This window comes from Cebus imitator, unplaced genomic scaffold (genome assembly GCF_001604975.1).
Source record: "Cebus imitator isolate Cc_AM_T3 unplaced genomic scaffold, Cebus_imitator-1.0 Scaffold148, whole genome shotgun sequence".
Lineage (NCBI taxonomy): Eukaryota > Metazoa > Chordata > Mammalia > Primates > Cebidae > Cebus > Cebus imitator.
Genome location: NW_016107463.1, coordinates 1,840,993 through 1,857,386, shown reverse-complemented (window position 1 = coordinate 1,857,386; position 16,394 = coordinate 1,840,993). Strand labels below are relative to the sequence as shown.

Sequence of the window (16,394 nt, the reverse complement as noted above, 5' to 3'; positions counted from 1 at the left end):
CCCCCGCTGTCCCTCCCCTATTCCCCCCTACAGACCCCAGTGTGTGATGCTCCCCTCCCTGTGTCCATGTGTTCTCATTGTTTAACGCCCACCTATGCCTTGAGAACATGCGGTGTTTAATTTTCTGTTCTTGTGTCAGTTTGCTGAGAATGATGGTTTCCAGGTTCATCCATGTCCCTACAAAGGACACGAACTCATCGTTTTTAATGGCTGCATAGTTATTCCATGGTGTATATGTGCCACATTTTCCCTGTCCAGTCTATGATCAGTGGGTATTTGGGTTGGTTCCAGGTCTTTGCTATTGTAAACAGTGCTGCAGTGAACATTCATGTGCATGTGTCCTTATAGTAGAACAATTTATAATCCTTTGGATATATACCTAGTAATGGGATTGCTGGGTCAAATGGAATTTCTATGTCTAGGTCCTTGAGGAGTTGCCACACTGTCTTCCACAATGGTTGAACTAATTTACACTCCCACTAACAGTGTAAAAGTGTTCCTGTTTCTCCACATCCTCTCCAGTATCTGTTGTCTCCAGATTTTTTAATGATCGCCATCCTAACTGGCGTGAGGTGGTATCTCAATGTAGTTTTGATTTGCATTTCTTTAATGACTAGTGATTCCACAGAAATACAAACCATCCTCAGAGATTATTACGAACATCTCTATGCACATAAACTAGTAAACCTGGAAGAAATGGATAAATTCCTGGACACTTGCATCCTCCCAAGCCTAAACCAGGAAGAAGCCAAAATCCTGAATAGACCAAAAACAAGGTCTGAAGTTGAGGCAGCAATTAAGAGCTTACCACCCAAACAAAGCCCAGGTCCAGACGGGTTCACAGCCAAATTCTACCAGACATACAAAGAGGAGCTGGTACCTTTCCTTCTGAAACTGTTTCAAACAATCCAAAAAGAGGGAATCCTTCCCAAATCATTTTATGAGACCAACATCATCCTGATACCAAAACCTGACAGAGACTCAACAAGAAAAGAAAACTTCAGGCCAGTATCCATGATGAATATAGATGCAAAAATCTTCAATAAAATACTGGCAAACCGATTGCAACAGCACGTCAAAAAGCTGATCCACCATGATCAAGTAGGCTTCATCCCAGGGATGCAAGGCTGGTTCAACATACCCAAGTCTATAAACGTAATTCACCACATAAACAGAACCAAAGACAAAAACCACATGATTCTCTCAATTGATGCAGAGAAGGCCTTTGACAAAATTCAACAGCCCTTTATGCTAAAAACCCTCAATAAACTAGACATTTCTAGTCTAGTTTATTGAGGGTTCTCAAAATAATAAAAGTATCTCAAAATAATAAAAGCTGTATACGACAAACCAACAGCAAGTATCATACTGAATGGGCAAAAACTGGAAGCATTCCCTTTGAAATCTGACACTAGACAAGGATGCCCTCTCACCACTCCTATTCAATATAGTATTGGAAGTTCTAGCCAGAGCAATCAGGCAAGAAAAAGAAATAAAGGGTATTCAAATAGGAAAGGAGGAAGGCAAATTGTCTCTATTTGCAGCTCTTATCACTCAAAGCAGCCAGCCTTCTTTGGAAAGGGGTTATCTTGTTGCTCCGAGGTCTTGGGATGCTGATGTTAATGGCTGATAAGGGCCACCCAAGGTGATGTTTCCCTATTTTTTCTTTAAGTGTTTCAAGTGACCTTGTTTCCTGTTTCAGTAGCATTCCAGAAAGTGCCATGGAAATGGTTATCATGCTAAAGGTTACAAATCGTTTGTGGTTAAATGTGTTATTAGATGGGAAAAGTCAACTCAGCATTAAAAATGATTGACTCCTGGCTGGGTGCAGGGGCTCACGCCTTAAATCCCAGCACTTTGGGTGGCCAAAGCGAGCAGATCCCTTGAGCTCAGGGGTTTAAGACCAGCCTGCATAAAATGCTGAAACCCCATCTCTACAAAAAAAAATATAAAAATTAGCTGGGGGTGACAGCGTACACCTATAGTCCCAGCTACTTAGGTGGGAGGATGGCTTGAGCCCAGGAGGTAGAGGTTGCAGTGAGCTGAGATTCTGCCACTGCATACCAACCTGAGCAACACAGCCAGACCCCGTCTCAAAGAAAAAAGATTGTGACTCCATGAATTACGTCATCCAGAACCAGGTATGGTACTCACCTGAATTTTTTGCTTTCATTGAAAAGGTACATGAAACCATTAGGGTTATTAACTTTATATCATATGGAGAAAAGAAAGCTTGTAGCTAGCTTTTAATTATAGCTCTTCACATGCTCTTGGCCTAATTAAGGTTTGCTTTACTCCAAGGGTGGAGGAAGCACATAAAGCTTTGCAGTGGTACTGTTTGTATCTGAGTTCCTTGAAAAGCCATGGAAATAATGCCCCTGGGTGTTTCTCGGAGTTGGCAATGGTATGGAAAATTGCATAGGTGTTTGTGATGGCCTGCTTTTTCATTGTAGCATAATCCTGCCCTCCTTCGAGCTGATTGTCAGAAGTCCAAGGTAGACAGACACCTGCCTTTATTTTCAGTACTTCACTTTCTCCAGCCTACTGAGTCCTGTCACCCTGTAGTGTCTATTTAAATGCAACTTGAAGAAATTTCTGAGAAATTGACCAAAACAGCTCTTTGGAAAGAAGTCAGACCTGAGCCCCTAAGGGAAAGCTGTCTAACATGACTTTGACTAGAGGATTGTCTCCTGTGATGTGCTCCTAGTGGGGCTAGAGGAAGGGCCAGTCCTTTGCTTTGAGCACCTTTGGAGTTCACTACCCATGGACACATTGCTATCCTCTGAGGGGGAATGGAGGGAGCAGAGCCCTCTACTACTAACCCATTTTATGGAGGTTTGATGAGGATCTTAGGTGGATAAGCTTCAACTCAGGTTCTTGGTCTTGATTTGTTAAATTATTCTATCCTCTCTGAAGCCAGGGAGATTTGAGAATTTCCATGTCCCCATTATGAAATTGATGATGAAGAGTTTTCATATTGTGAACAGGGTTCAGATGAATATCATCACAAAGTCAAGCCTCATTTAAAATACTTTCAGGTATTTTCATTTTTCCATTTGCAAAGCAGAAATGAAATGAAGCTCTGTTTTGTTGCTGCACATGAAACATTAGACCTAGATTTAGGGGAAAGAAATGGCAGTCTTGAACTCTTTGTCATTAGTTTAGCAAGTATTTGTTTGACATCTCTGGTGCATTAATCCCTGTGCTGGAATATGTTGATGCGGATGCAGGAGCCACAGTCACCACCTTTCGAAATGTTACAGAAGAGCACAAAACAGGCCCGTTAGCAAAGGGAGCATGTGAGCAAACAGCTAAACGTCCTAGAGAGGTGAGGGAGGGAAGAGGAAGGAGAATAGACCTCAGGCTCTATTGCTCAAGGGAGTAACCATGAAGAAAATAGAATTTTAACAGAACTTCGAAGAATGGATAGGATTTTGAGTGCTGGAGATGGGGTACATGGGTGCAGAGAACATTCTAGTTGAAAAGAGTTAAATAACGGTCACTACCAACACTTATGTTTAATCCTATGTACTACATTAGGTGAGACAGGCATTATGTACTTCACTGGGGGAGCCTATGTTTATCCCATTTGAGGACCCAGGAAACTGAAGTTTAAAATTTCGGAATATGTTTACCCAAGGTCACCTAGCAAAACGTGAGAAAGCTAGGGTTTAATGGGGAAATACTCAAACCCATGCTCTTTCCCCTTGGCACTGTGTCGTGGTTAAGGAAGGGCATGTTTGGAGAATAGGAAGAGGTCCAGTTTGCCTGTAGGTAGGGGAGGAGTGGTAGATAAACTTGGGAGAACATTACTGAAGACGAAATACCTGGACACTGCACCTAGGAGTCAGGGTTTTATTCCAAAGGCAATGATGAATCACTGGAGGATTTTAAATATGGAAATACGGAATTCAGTGGTTTGAGGGGCACAGCGGCCCCAGTAGAAGTGTTAGGTGGCAGCAGCAATGGAGGGAGTGTTGCATTGAAGCATGATGGAGCTCCTGAGGAACCTCAACAGGTGGCAGAGGAATGGTAGGCTTAGGTCAAGTGGAGTGGCACTGGGTGAGCAGCTTCTTGTGTGTATATCTGGTTTATGCTTCAGGAGTGAAAAAAGCCCACCACCCAATACCCAGGCTTGAGTTCCTTAGCCTCCAAAGACAGCAGGTGTTTTATACATGGATTCCCCTTCCCCATTTATGGGGTTGGGGAGGGGGGGCAAATGCAATTTTAGATTAACTTGTTTAAAGAGTCAAGGTAATCCCACCTGGATTCCTTCTTAAAAAGAAAGGAGCATGTGTCCAAGAGTCCCTTCTGCTGAGTTAACAAGACGCCTTCAGTTCGTACTCATCCTTGAGAGTGAGGCACCTGCAGAATTACAAGAGAGGATTTGTCCTCTTCTAATCCAGAGAGCTCTCTTGATTTTCCCCACCCCTGCCAAGGTAGACATTCATGAATGCAGTCATCCACACCTCCACGCGTGCGCACACAGCAGCCATCCTATTTTAAAACTGACAAAAGTAAAACCAACTCAGGATGTCTCAGGACACCATAAACCAAAATAGTCGCTGGAAAAAACAGTGATGGTAGGTTCCAGATTTAAGATTCATAAAATGGTAAAATTTCCAAAAATATCTCTGATGAAGACAGTCATATGTTAGTGGTTTTTAATTTTACCAAGAAAAGCTGCTGTTTTAAAAAAGAGTATCTTTTACATTGCACGAATTTATTTTCATGCAAACCTTACTGCATTGTCCTTATTTTTCTCATTCACGGTCATCCTGTGAACATTTCATCAAGAAGCACCAGTTCCCTTTCTGTACCCTCAAGCCACAGGAGGTAGTTCCTCAGTTTCCCCCCGGGATGGAAAGAAGGGCAGCAAAGAGTGCCCTGTGCTAAGCCGAGCCTTTCCTCTCGACCCCAGGTGTCAAGAGCACATGCCAGCTTCCTCCCCCCACCTCCACCCCACTTTGAATTCAGACTTTGTGTCTTGCTTCTTAGAACTTCTCATCGGCCTGCATGGATCCTGCTTGACTGACCATGACTTTAGAGAGTGGTATAAGACCAAAAAGTTAATCTGTCTTCAAACGAATTAGCACATGGGTACTGATCTCTTTTTGAAATGTTAACATGAAGTTACAGAAGATTGTAACAGACCCTTTAGAGATAATTTAGTTCAACCTCATCCTTTTACAGTAAACACGAGAGCCCACGGGAATTAGCCGACTAGCCCCAGGTGCTGGGCCAGCACTCAAGCCTTCCTCCTAACCCATGGTTCTTTGTCATGAACTGAGCTTCCCCATGCTAAATCCTTGTGCTCTTCTTTGGCCATGAAAAACCTGTTAACTCTCAGTGCTTTTTTATGTGTAGAAGGTGACAAAGCAGAAGGAAAATGGCAAGAAGAAAGATAACCAAAGAAAAATCAGAAAGCAGGATACCCAGTGTGAGTGCAGCGGCTGCACCCATTTTTGGCATTTATTTCTAGGGTCACGTTGGGTGGAAATATTACATGGTGTCTTCAGATCATCTTAATCGCCTCTTGTTCCCTGGGAAGAATCTCTGTTGCTCGCCAAGCTAAATTCTTGTGTTTAAGGACAGGGAACGCAAGAATTGGGGTGCAGACTCTACATCCCAGCGCTGCAGTTATCTCTGGCCTATTGAGAGGGGTGGACCAGTGGTAACTGCCAGGCTGTGACGTAGAGCCTGCACCCCAATTCTGGGATCCTCTCTATGATAGCACAGTGTCTACTGTGCTGCAAGTGATTCTGAGGCATGGGCACAACTTCTTCAGTCTGTGAAGCCTAATTCACGGATCCAGATGATTGTACAACAGAAAATGATGAAGATAAAGTTGGACTAAACTATCCCTGGGCCCACAGCAGTGGTTCTCAGAGTATGGTTTCCACATCAGCAGCATCAGTATCACCTGGACCTTGCTAGCAATACAGATTCTTGGCCCCCAGACCTACTGGATCATAAACAGTACCAGGGACCCATGTTTTGTTAATAACTCACCCTCAGGTAATTCTGATGCTGCACACTCAAGTTTGAGGAACACTGGCTTAGGGAAAGCGGCCAGAGGCCTCTGCGAGGCAGAGCAAGTCGCCTGTAATTGGATTGGTCTGAGCACATGTACTAGGACCAAGGGGGTGAAAGGCTGAGGGTTCTTGCAGAGGCAGCATGGTAAAGGAGGGTCTCTGAGGGCAGCAGCCTAGGAGTGCCTTTCAAGCCCCACCCCTTAGGAATTTGAGGCTAAAGTCATTAAAGCATTCCTTTTGTTTATACTTCCCTACAATTGTTTTCTCTCAGAGCAAACTTGGCTCAGCACAGCCCGAGGTAAATTTTCACAGATTCTGCAACTATAATAAAGTTCAATCAGGACTTTACATGGCTCTGATGCTGTTGGTGACTGGCTTTTTCTTCTTTTTTAGTTAGTAACAGGAGTGTGGGAAGGCAAATACAACTTCTTCTGTCAGGGCACACGCACCGCAGGAGAATCAGATATGAAGGTACTTATGTCGTTAGTTGAATTATTTCCACTTTGGTTATTGGGAGCTTTTCTTATTGACTCCCATGTCCCTCTGACATACCCACATCAATTTATAAGTGTTGGGTTTTTTAAATAAAAAAATTGTATAAAATACAAAATGGCCCATAACCTCACTGCCCAGGCAATCCCTGTTGACTTTTTTAAAAGAATAAAAAAGGCAGTATATACACATGGTATGAATATTTGAACATGAAAGGTATAAAATAAAAACTAAAGCATCCCTCTCTGTAAAAATAACTCCTGTTAACTGTTGGCAGGAAAAATCACATGCATTTGTCAGTATATTTATACAAACAATCGTAAGAGCGATGTCTTAAATTTTTAAAATCATTCGTCTAAGTACTTTTTTTCCGAGTAGTGGTGTTAAAAATAAAATCTGATTTCCACTCATGAGGTTTCTTTTAAATCAGAGGCTGATAGTCACAGCTCAGCATGGGCAGTCATCTCTTTAGAGCACCTGTTTGACATGTTTAATTGGGCAGAGACCTGACACGGAAGGTTCTGATTCTTTTTCTTCTGTGTCTCATATCAGGTCAGCTGCCCCATGCCAGCCCCTGAAATCAAAAGCGTTTCTCGGATGTTTTTTGTCTGCTAATGGCTCTGCAGGCGGCTTCCAGAGGGAATAGACAAACTTCAAGGTTTTGAACCTCGAGCCTCCTGCTTTTGTTAGTCTCGAAGTGTGTCAGGGACCCTTTTAAAACATTCCCTGAAGTCATTTCAAACCCCTCCTGCTGTCCCAACCCAATCATATTCTTTGGTTAAAGGTACTTGGAGAGTGGCCAGAGGTCCAGCCACTGAAGGACATTAAGAGCCGTTGGGCCACTCGGGCTTCTCCGAGGTGACATCAGATTTTTGGATGTTAGTGAAACATGTCAGCGGCAATATTTCAGAGAAGCCATGAGGATAAGCCTTAAATCTTTGACCCTTTCCTCTTAGATTATCCGTGTCCTCTGGTGGTACTACTTCTCCAAACTCATAGAGTTTATGGACACCTTCTTCTTCATCCTGCGCAAGAACAACCACCAGATCACGGTCCTGCATGTCTACCACCATGCCTCGATGCTGAACATCTGGTGGTTTGTGATGAACTGGGTCCCCTGTGGCCACTGTAAGTATTAGACACGGGGACTTGGAGAACAGGTGTGAGTCGGGAAGAGAGTTGAAACGAAGGCTTTCAGAAAAGGTGCTGTTTCTCTAAATATCTAGGTCAGGCTTTCAGCTTTGTGTTCAAGTTGCTTTTAACGATGGTTTATCTACCTATGCACATAAAACTGTTTTTGTAGTTAAGTAAACTTTTCTGTGCTGATTGGGCAAGATGAGGTAGATACCACTGGGGGCATATTAATAGATACAGGCTGCGCGTGGTGGCTCACGCCTGTAATCCCAGCACCATGGGAGGCCGAGGCAGGCGGATCCCGAGGTCAGGAGTTCAAGACCAGCCTGGCCAACATGGTGGAACCCCATCTCTACTAAAAATACAAAAAATGAGCCCTGCGTGGCGTCAGGCTCCTGTAATCTCAGCTATCCAGGAGGCTGTGGCAAGAGAATCACTTGAACCTAGGATGCAGAGGTTGCAGTGAGCCGAGACCACACCCATAACCTCATATGGGCATGGTCTCCAGCCTGGGTGACAGAGTGAGACTGTCTAAAAAAAAAAAAAAAAAGAAATAGGTACAATGTTCTCTGTCTTGGAGGACAACTGTTCTATATTCTTTCTGATCCATCTCTACAGTGTGGAAGTGTTTGACAGGGGCAGGCAAGGAAAATAGGATCACACTGTTGCATGAGTACCAGGGAGCAAGGCTCATTTTGAAATACAGCTTTAGCTGTCATGCATTAAGAAGTCTTCACATGTTCTCACAACCCTCATATTCCCTGAAGCATGGTGATCTGGGTGTCTTCTATAACAAGCACCAAAACTTGATATAAATTCTCTAAGGCTGTACCTGGTTTTTGGAAAGCTTGTAGTCTAAAGTTTCTTAACAATTTTAGAGATTGCCACCTTCAGATTTAGTCCGGGAATTTTGACAAATGTCTCAATCAAAAATTCTGTCATCCCAACACTGAAGAATTTAACTGAGAACCTATGGGTCTATTTGTGGATATATTTTCACCAGGATAGCACTGCCCTTGGTTACCTGAGCTCACCAAGATTGACAATGTCATGGAATTCTAGAACTAGGAAAAAAAAAAAAAAACTTTAGTCTAAATACAGATCCTCTGGGTTTGGGAGAAAACTGAGTCCCCAGAAAGGTGGGTAGAGCTGGGGCTTTCTGCTGCCTCTTCCTCCCACTGTCACAGCTCATGATGGTGGGGTAACTGACCCAACTTTCTAATAGAAACAGCCCCTCCCTACATTTGAAGAGTGCTTTAAATGTTTAGAGAACTTTTAGAAGGAGGACAGATTTAATTAGTTCCACTTGGCCCATGAGAAACTGAACCAGGGAGTGAATGTGATGGGTCCAAAGTCACACAGCCAACTCCTGTCATAGCCAAGAGTAGAAACTTCCCTAACACCAGGCTTGTACACTTCCAGCTGCACAGGGAAAAGCAAGATAGCTTTGATTAGTTGTTGACTGTCTAGGAGGACAGGGTCTGGAAAAAGAATTAGTGGTCCTACTAGATATTGAAAATGATGTGATAAGATGGCTGTTTTATCTCTAAGGAGCTAGACTCTTGACTTTATTTTTAACAAAAATGTATGACCTCAGCACTGCAGTCCTGGGGAATAATTAGAAGGTGGCTTCAAAGACCTCTCTCAACTCCAGCAAATGTATAGAAACAGCCATTTTTGAGCATGTTGCCCATCAGCTGTCTTCCTCCAGTCTTCAGAGAGCATGTCTGAGGCAGTTGTGCCCGTAAAGAAAAGCAGCTGCCTCTGGGCAGTTGGGGGGATCTGGCCACAAAGCCTGTAGGTGCCGTAGTGGTGCAGGTGGTGTCGTGGCTTCGTGTCAGATGCCCCACTAGCAGCTACAGCTGACCCCTGGGCTCCGAGCCTCCTGGTGGCTGCCTACCCAAGTGGAGATTGAATTCTCATTACGCATCCATGCAGTGCTTGCTGCTGCAGTGTTTGTCAGCTCTGTTGGAAATCATCTCTTTTTCTGATTCAAAAAGAATCTTGGATTTCCACCCACCTCCCGTTCTGTTTAAAACACTGATACATTCTCCTTTCCAAATCCCTCTGTTCCTGCAGCTTATTTTGGTGCCACACTTAATAGCTTCATCCACGTCCTCATGTACTCGTACTATGGTTTGTCGTCCGTCCCTTCCATGCGCCCATACCTGTGGTGGAAGAAGTACATCACCCAGGGGCAGTTGGTGAGTGACTTGGCCTCTTTCCCCCAGGAATTGCTTCCTGGTGGATACAGACCTCTTCCTGGCTTTATTGTTATGTAATAGTATCTAAGAATCTGTCTCTTCTTCACCCTTTCTCATTCAATATAATTAAATTCCTTGAAGTGGGTAGATAAGGGAATTTTCTTATTTTGACTTGATAGTGAAACTGTGACCATGGATGTACAGCTAGTTGAATTGTAGAAAGAAGGCTAGAATCTAATTTGCCAACTTCGAGTTCAGCTCTTCTGAGTTTGTGCACATAAGGACATATGCATGTCTCTGTGTGTGTGTGTGTGTGTGTGTGTGTGTGTTTTCTAATTATAGTCCAAAATGAAAATTATGTGTCCCCAGGGGGGTTAGAAGGAGCTGTAGGTAGTATTGAGTCCAGGGTCTCTGTAGCCTTATTACTGGACAGCAAGGATATTTGTCTGGCAGGTATGGGTGACCCCTCAGCCCCCATGCAGTGGAGCACCTGTTGGTGAGGATGGCGTGTTTGCTCTAGTTAACGGCTCCCTGCCCTGGTTTACTGCCAGGGCCAGGCCACTTCACCTGATTCTTCTCACCATCCTTTATTAAGCCTTCTCCATTTATCAGTATATTAGAGGTAACCTCTTTCTCTCCTCTCATGAATTCTTTTATGAACTAATTAATACTACTATTGCTCATGTTAAACACTCACATTTCCTAAGTGTTTAGCACATGTTGGGCACTCATACTAAGTAAATGATTTTACATAGATTGTTCCAGTAGCCTGATTTCATATTATTGTCCCCAGGTCAGGCACAGTGGTTCACCCCTGTAATTGCAGCATTTTGGGAGGTTGAGGCAGGAGAAGGATCGCTTGAGGCCAGGAGTTTAAGACCAGCCCGGGAAACATAGAGACCCTGTCTCTACCAAAAAACCCCTATATTATTGTTCCCACTTTATAGATGACGCTGAGACAATAGGCCAAAGCTAGCTGTCTGAGGGGTGTGGACCTTAAACGCCTTTGCCCTTGCCTTGCCTTATTTACACATTTTTCTAAAAAGACCAAGCTGATTCAGATCCCTTCAGGTCAATTATGATTTTCCAATATTTAAAAATAACAATCTCAAAAAAAGGTCTGAGAAAATCTTCTGAGCAACTTAAGTGTTTGACATTTCATTATCACCTCTCTGCCAGCTGCTGTACAGTCCTTGTTAATTTTTTCTCACCCACCTGTGAAAAAGGAAAAACGTTGATTAACCTCCTTGTTATACTTACGGAGAAACGATGCAGAAATTGATTTATACCACACAGTTTTGGGTCTGACGGAAGCAGAATTTAAAAAAACAAACTGGCAAAGTTGGTCTCCTATTAGGCTCTGTACTTTTAGATGAAAGATTAAGCTTACCCAGGTCATCAGGATTTATTTTAAGCAGCACTCCCAGTTACTCCTCAGCCTGCAGTACTAACCTTAAAAAAGAGAAGGCAGACAGCCAGGCACAGTTATGTTATGGCTTGGAGTCCCAGTTACTCAAGAGGCTGAGTTAGAAGGATATCTTGAACCTAGGAGTTCGAGGCCACCCTGGGCAACATAGCAAGACCCTGTCTCAAAATTTAAAAAAAAAAAAAAAAAAACTCTACATAGAAACATTGGAGCTGCCAGAAATACAGTGCGCAGAGTCTAGACGTTTTAAAACATTTTTTTCACCCTTTCCCTAAGCAGTTCACATGCATTTCAAGCTTTATTCATCAAAAATAATCAATGCACTTAACATTGTTTGCCAGTAAGGGTTTAAATCTACCCATCAGCCTTCACCAAACCAGAAGGGTACATGGATAAGAAGTTGGAAGAATGTCCAGCCAGATGGCACGTCCTGCAGTGATGTTATCTGTGCCCTTTAAACATACACGCTCACTCTTCCTTCTCCAAAAATAAAAACTAAACAAAAAGTTTCATATCTCTATAGTGTGTCCTTGAATTTTGGAGAAGGTAGTTTAAGTAACCTGGACGGCGGAGGAAGAATATATACAAGACAAACACACCTAGAGTTTGGGATAAGTGTATGTGTTGTGTTCATGAAGTGACTGACTGCTGTACCTGCAGAAAGGGTAGTAAGTGTTAATTCAGAAACTGAGATGATGCTGGGTAAAAAGTCTGCCTTGTGTGGGGCCTCCTGCATGCCCTGTCCCTACTCAGCTGCGTCCCCTCTGTTCCCCTAGCTTCAGTTTGTGCTGACAATCATCCAGACCAGCTGCGGGGTCATCTGGCCATGCACGTTCCCTCTTGGTTGGTTGTATTTCCAGATTGGATACATGATTTCCCTGATTGCTCTCTTCACAAACTTCTATATTCAGGTAAATCTCACTCTTCCCTGGCACTCAGTATCTGGGTCCTTTACCAACAAAGGCCCTCATCTGTTCACTTAATGGGCATGTGGAGCCCTTGCTGGGTGACAGGCTCTGGCCTCTCATGGAGCCACTATGACAAGGGCAGCCCCTGCCTCTAGGGGCTCACAGCTCACTGGAAGACACTCTCGAGCCCTGTTGTAGAACCTGGGTGAGGAAGTCTTGGGATTCCCCTGGGAAATGGAAAGCTGTGCAGCAGAACCCTGTGTAGCTTCCCTCTGACCTGCAGCAGAGACATGAGAGGTGATTTCAGTTCGAAATCTCTCAGTTCACTACCCTGAACGTCATGGCTAAATGAAATTTTGGAGGAGATTTTTATCACAGTTCTCAGATACTGAGACCTGCTTTTTTGTCCCAGCTTTCTTACACACTCAGTCCTCAGGTGTAAGGATTCAGTTCATTCCTAAGTGTATGATCTGGTAACATAGGTCTTGCTCACAGAAAGGCCCATTTAGGGCAGATCCTCTCCAGTGAGCCTGACCACATTTGCAGCCACTGCTGATTCTCCTGTCATGCGTCACACCCGGGTGACATGGGTCCTGCCATTGTTGTCAGTGCCTTGTAGCCATAAGGCCTGCTCATCTGGGCAAAACACGGAGGTCAGGAGCAAGGGCAGAGGTTGCGAGTCCTGAGGCTCAGACATTTGTCCTTTCCTCCTGTGTGCCCACAGGCACCTGTGTGTGGCTTGAGTTCAAGTTGAGGTCATATACTTCTGGGCTTCGTAGTTCATGGCTGCACTGTGGGACATACAGCAGGTACAAGGAAGGTGAAAGGATAGAACCCAATGAAGCTGAAATCACATTTATTCTAACTGCTTACAGCAGCACAGCACTTTGTTCATTAAGGCTGAGATAGTCGCTAAGGCAGTGAGGAAATTTTGAAGACGAACAAGGGATGTGGGTGTTGAGAGAGCTACTGCCAGGTGGGAAAGACCAATTTGGCCACATAACCCCTGTCATCTGCCATCCAGATACTAAAAGGCAAAGCAGAGTAAGTGTAAATTGAATTTTCTACGTGACATTTTAAATGGCATTTCTTTTGCAGCCTGTGATTCAGTTAACTTACCTCAGGCTAAGCCTCAAAAAAAAAAAAAAAAAAAAAAAAAAAAAAATGATTGAAACCAGTGACAAAAAATTTAACCATGGATACTTGACCACAGGAGTTTCTCCTTGATAAGGTTTAATCTTAAAAGGAAACTAGGCCTAGTGTTAGGGTTGCAGTTCCCAGTAAAGTTCCCTGTAAAGAAAACTGTCCGTGGCCATTTGGCTCTCATCTGTCCTTACACATTTTAGACGTACAACAGGAAGGAGGCCTCCCGAAGGAAAGACCACCTGAAGGACCACCAGAATGGGTCCGTGGCTGCAAACGGACACACCAACAGCTTTTCACCCCTGGAAAACAATGTGAAGCCAAGGAAGCTGCGGAAGGATTGAAGACAAAGAATGAAACCCTCCAGACCACGTCATCTGATTGTAAGCACAATATGAGTTGTGCCCCGATGCTCGTTAACAGCTGCTGTAACTAGTCTGGCCTACAATAGTGTGATTCATGTAGGACCTTTTTCATCAATTCAAAACCCCTAGAAAACGTATACAGATTATATAAGTAGGGATAAGATTTCTAACATTTCTGGGCTCTCATTGACCCCTGCGCTAGACTGTGGAAAGGGAGTATTATTGTAGTATACAACACTGCTGTTGCCTTATTAGTTATAACATGATAGGTGCTGAATTGTGATTCACAATTTAAAAACACTGTAATCCAAACTTTTTTTTTAACTGTAGATCATGCATGTGATTGTAAATGTAAATTTGTACAATGTTGTTATGGTAGAGAAACACACATGCCTTAAAGTTTAAAAAGCAGGGCCCAAAGCTTATTAGTTTAAATTAGGGTATGTTTCAAGTTTGTATTAATTTGTAATAGCTCTGTTTAGAAAAAAATCAAAGACCGTGATTTATGAAACTAATGTGACATATAATTTCCAGTGACTTCTAGATGTGAAACCAGACACGGCACCTTCAGTTTTATACTATTGGCTTTGAATCAAGCAGGCTCAAATCTAGTGGAACAGTCAGTTTAACTTTTTAACAGATCTTATTTTTTTATTTTGATTGCCACTATTAATAATGTAAAAAGGGGGGGCTTCTAAAGCAGTCTTGATGAAACTTAAATATATATTCTTTGTCCTCAAGATTTTAGGAAGGGTGTAGGGCGAGTAGGCCATTTTTAATTTCTGAAGTGCTATGTGTTTTTATACAGCAAACAAAAAGTCCATTTTGCTTTCCCACCAGTGCGAGAGAGGATGTATACTTTTCAAGAGAGATGATTGTGTCTTTACCATTCGACAGAGTCCCATAGATGAGCAATGGGGAACTGGTTGCCAGGGTCTAAATTTGGACTGATTTCTGTACTGTTAATCTGTTTTGACACAGACTTCCTTGTAAAATGTGCCTAGTTTACCAAAATTAACAAAGTTGGGGGGGGAAAGGACGTTAAAAACTTTTAAGGTAAAATCAAGTATAGCTACAGCATAAGATAATTGAGAAATTTGATAGGGGTAACTTGTTTAATGTATATCTAATAGTACTTGTAATTTCTTTCTGCTTAGAATCTATTGTTTAAAAATAGTAGACTGCTTATCATAAAATCATGTCTCATACATTTGAGGCAGTGGTCAAACAGATAAGGCCTATGATGTGTATTATTTTAAAGTGTTGGAATTTAGCCTCTGAATACCTTCTCCACTGGGGGAAAGATATTCGTGGAACCACTCATGACATATCTGAGAAGGTCATTGACAATGTATAAACTAATTGTTGGTTTGATATTTATGTAAATATCAGTTTACCATGCTTTAATTTTGCACATTCATATTATAGGGAATCTACTGGTTCTCTATTAGTCTTGTGGGATTTCTGTTTGAAAAGGAGTCATGGCATCTGTTTACATTTACCTTATCAAACCTAGAATGTATATATTTATAAATGTATGTCTTCATTCCTAGGTACTAATTTGCAGGTGTCTTTACATATTTCAATACAGAAATTATAACATTCAATAGTGTGCCGTCAAAGTGTGCTTAGCTCACCTGGATATACCCACATTGTTAAATGTCTAAACAGTAATCATTAAAACATTTTTGATTACCTGTGCCTGCGTTTTACATTTTTTGTGCTGCCAATTCTGAAGAACTGGAGAAAAATCCACTTAATTCACCCTCTAGGAACTTAACACAAATGGACGTAAATAATTCAGTTTGAAAGGTCATATTATTGCTTAGTTCTCATGAGGAGGGACCCTGCATAATAAGGCGGAGTGGTGGTTTCCACCCTAATGCTGTCCTCTCTGCCACCTCCAGGTAATCCCACTAAAGGTTCCAGCACTAAACGTGCTCCCTTATCCTTCCTTCCATTGGCCCCAGTCTCTCCCTTTACCCCAAGAATGTTAGAATTACTTTCCTAGGCCTAGACCATAGGTCTGCAAAATTTTTTTCTGAAAAGAACCAGTTGGAAAATGTTTCATGCTTTGCAGGACATACAGTCCCTGTTGCAGCCACTTAACTGTGTCATTGTGAAGCACAAAAACAGCCAGAGACAATATGTAAATGAATGGGCATGGTTGTGATCTAATCAGACTTTATTTACAAGCTTGGACAACACAGCAAGACCCCATCTCTACAAAAAATTTTTTTGAATTAGCTGGGCATAGTGGTATACACCAGCAGTCCCAGCTGCTTAGGAGGATGAAGCCAAAGATCGCTTGAACCCATGAGTTCGAGGTTATGGTGTTAGGATCATGTGACCACACTCCAGCCTGGACAACAGAGTGAGACCCCATCTCTTAAAAAAAAAAACAAAAAACTTTATTTACAAAACAGAATGCCTGTGCCCATAGTTTGCTGACCTCTACTGTTGAGTGATGAGGTTTCCTCCCCTTTGACCTAAAGCTCAATCGTTTTCTTTGCCAAAGATCATTTTATGTCCCAGGTTGTGGCCCTTCCCAGCCTATCCCACTCTGTTTGACTAAACAGGTACCCTCATGTCTACAACAGGAGGGATGACATGGATGGTCCATCTTCCTTCCATCTACTTCATACCATATGGTCCCCAGTATAAGCTCAGTCTTGGCTTTTAGGTGC

At 42.7% G+C, this 16,394-nt stretch overlaps 1 protein-coding gene across 4 annotated transcripts in view; it reads left to right on the top strand.

The window, feature by feature from the left end:
- ELOVL5 (ELOVL fatty acid elongase 5) overlaps nt 1–15,408 on the top strand; it is a 78,703-nt gene extending 63,295 nt beyond the window's left edge. For all 4 annotated transcript variants that reach the window (XM_017542889.2, XM_037743608.1, XM_017542890.2 and 1 more), the window contains 5 exons: nt 6,429–6,506; nt 7,484–7,655; nt 9,741–9,865; nt 12,068–12,202; nt 13,546–15,408. In XM_017542889.2, the coding sequence (XP_017398378.1) occupies nt 6,429–6,506; nt 7,484–7,655; nt 9,741–9,865; nt 12,068–12,202; nt 13,546–13,686 (651 nt within the window). In that variant the 3' untranslated portion in view covers nt 13,687–15,408. The remainder of the gene's footprint in view (nt 1–6,428; nt 6,507–7,483; nt 7,656–9,740; nt 9,866–12,067; nt 12,203–13,545) is intronic.
- Nucleotides 15,409–16,394: the final 986 nt, after the last annotated feature.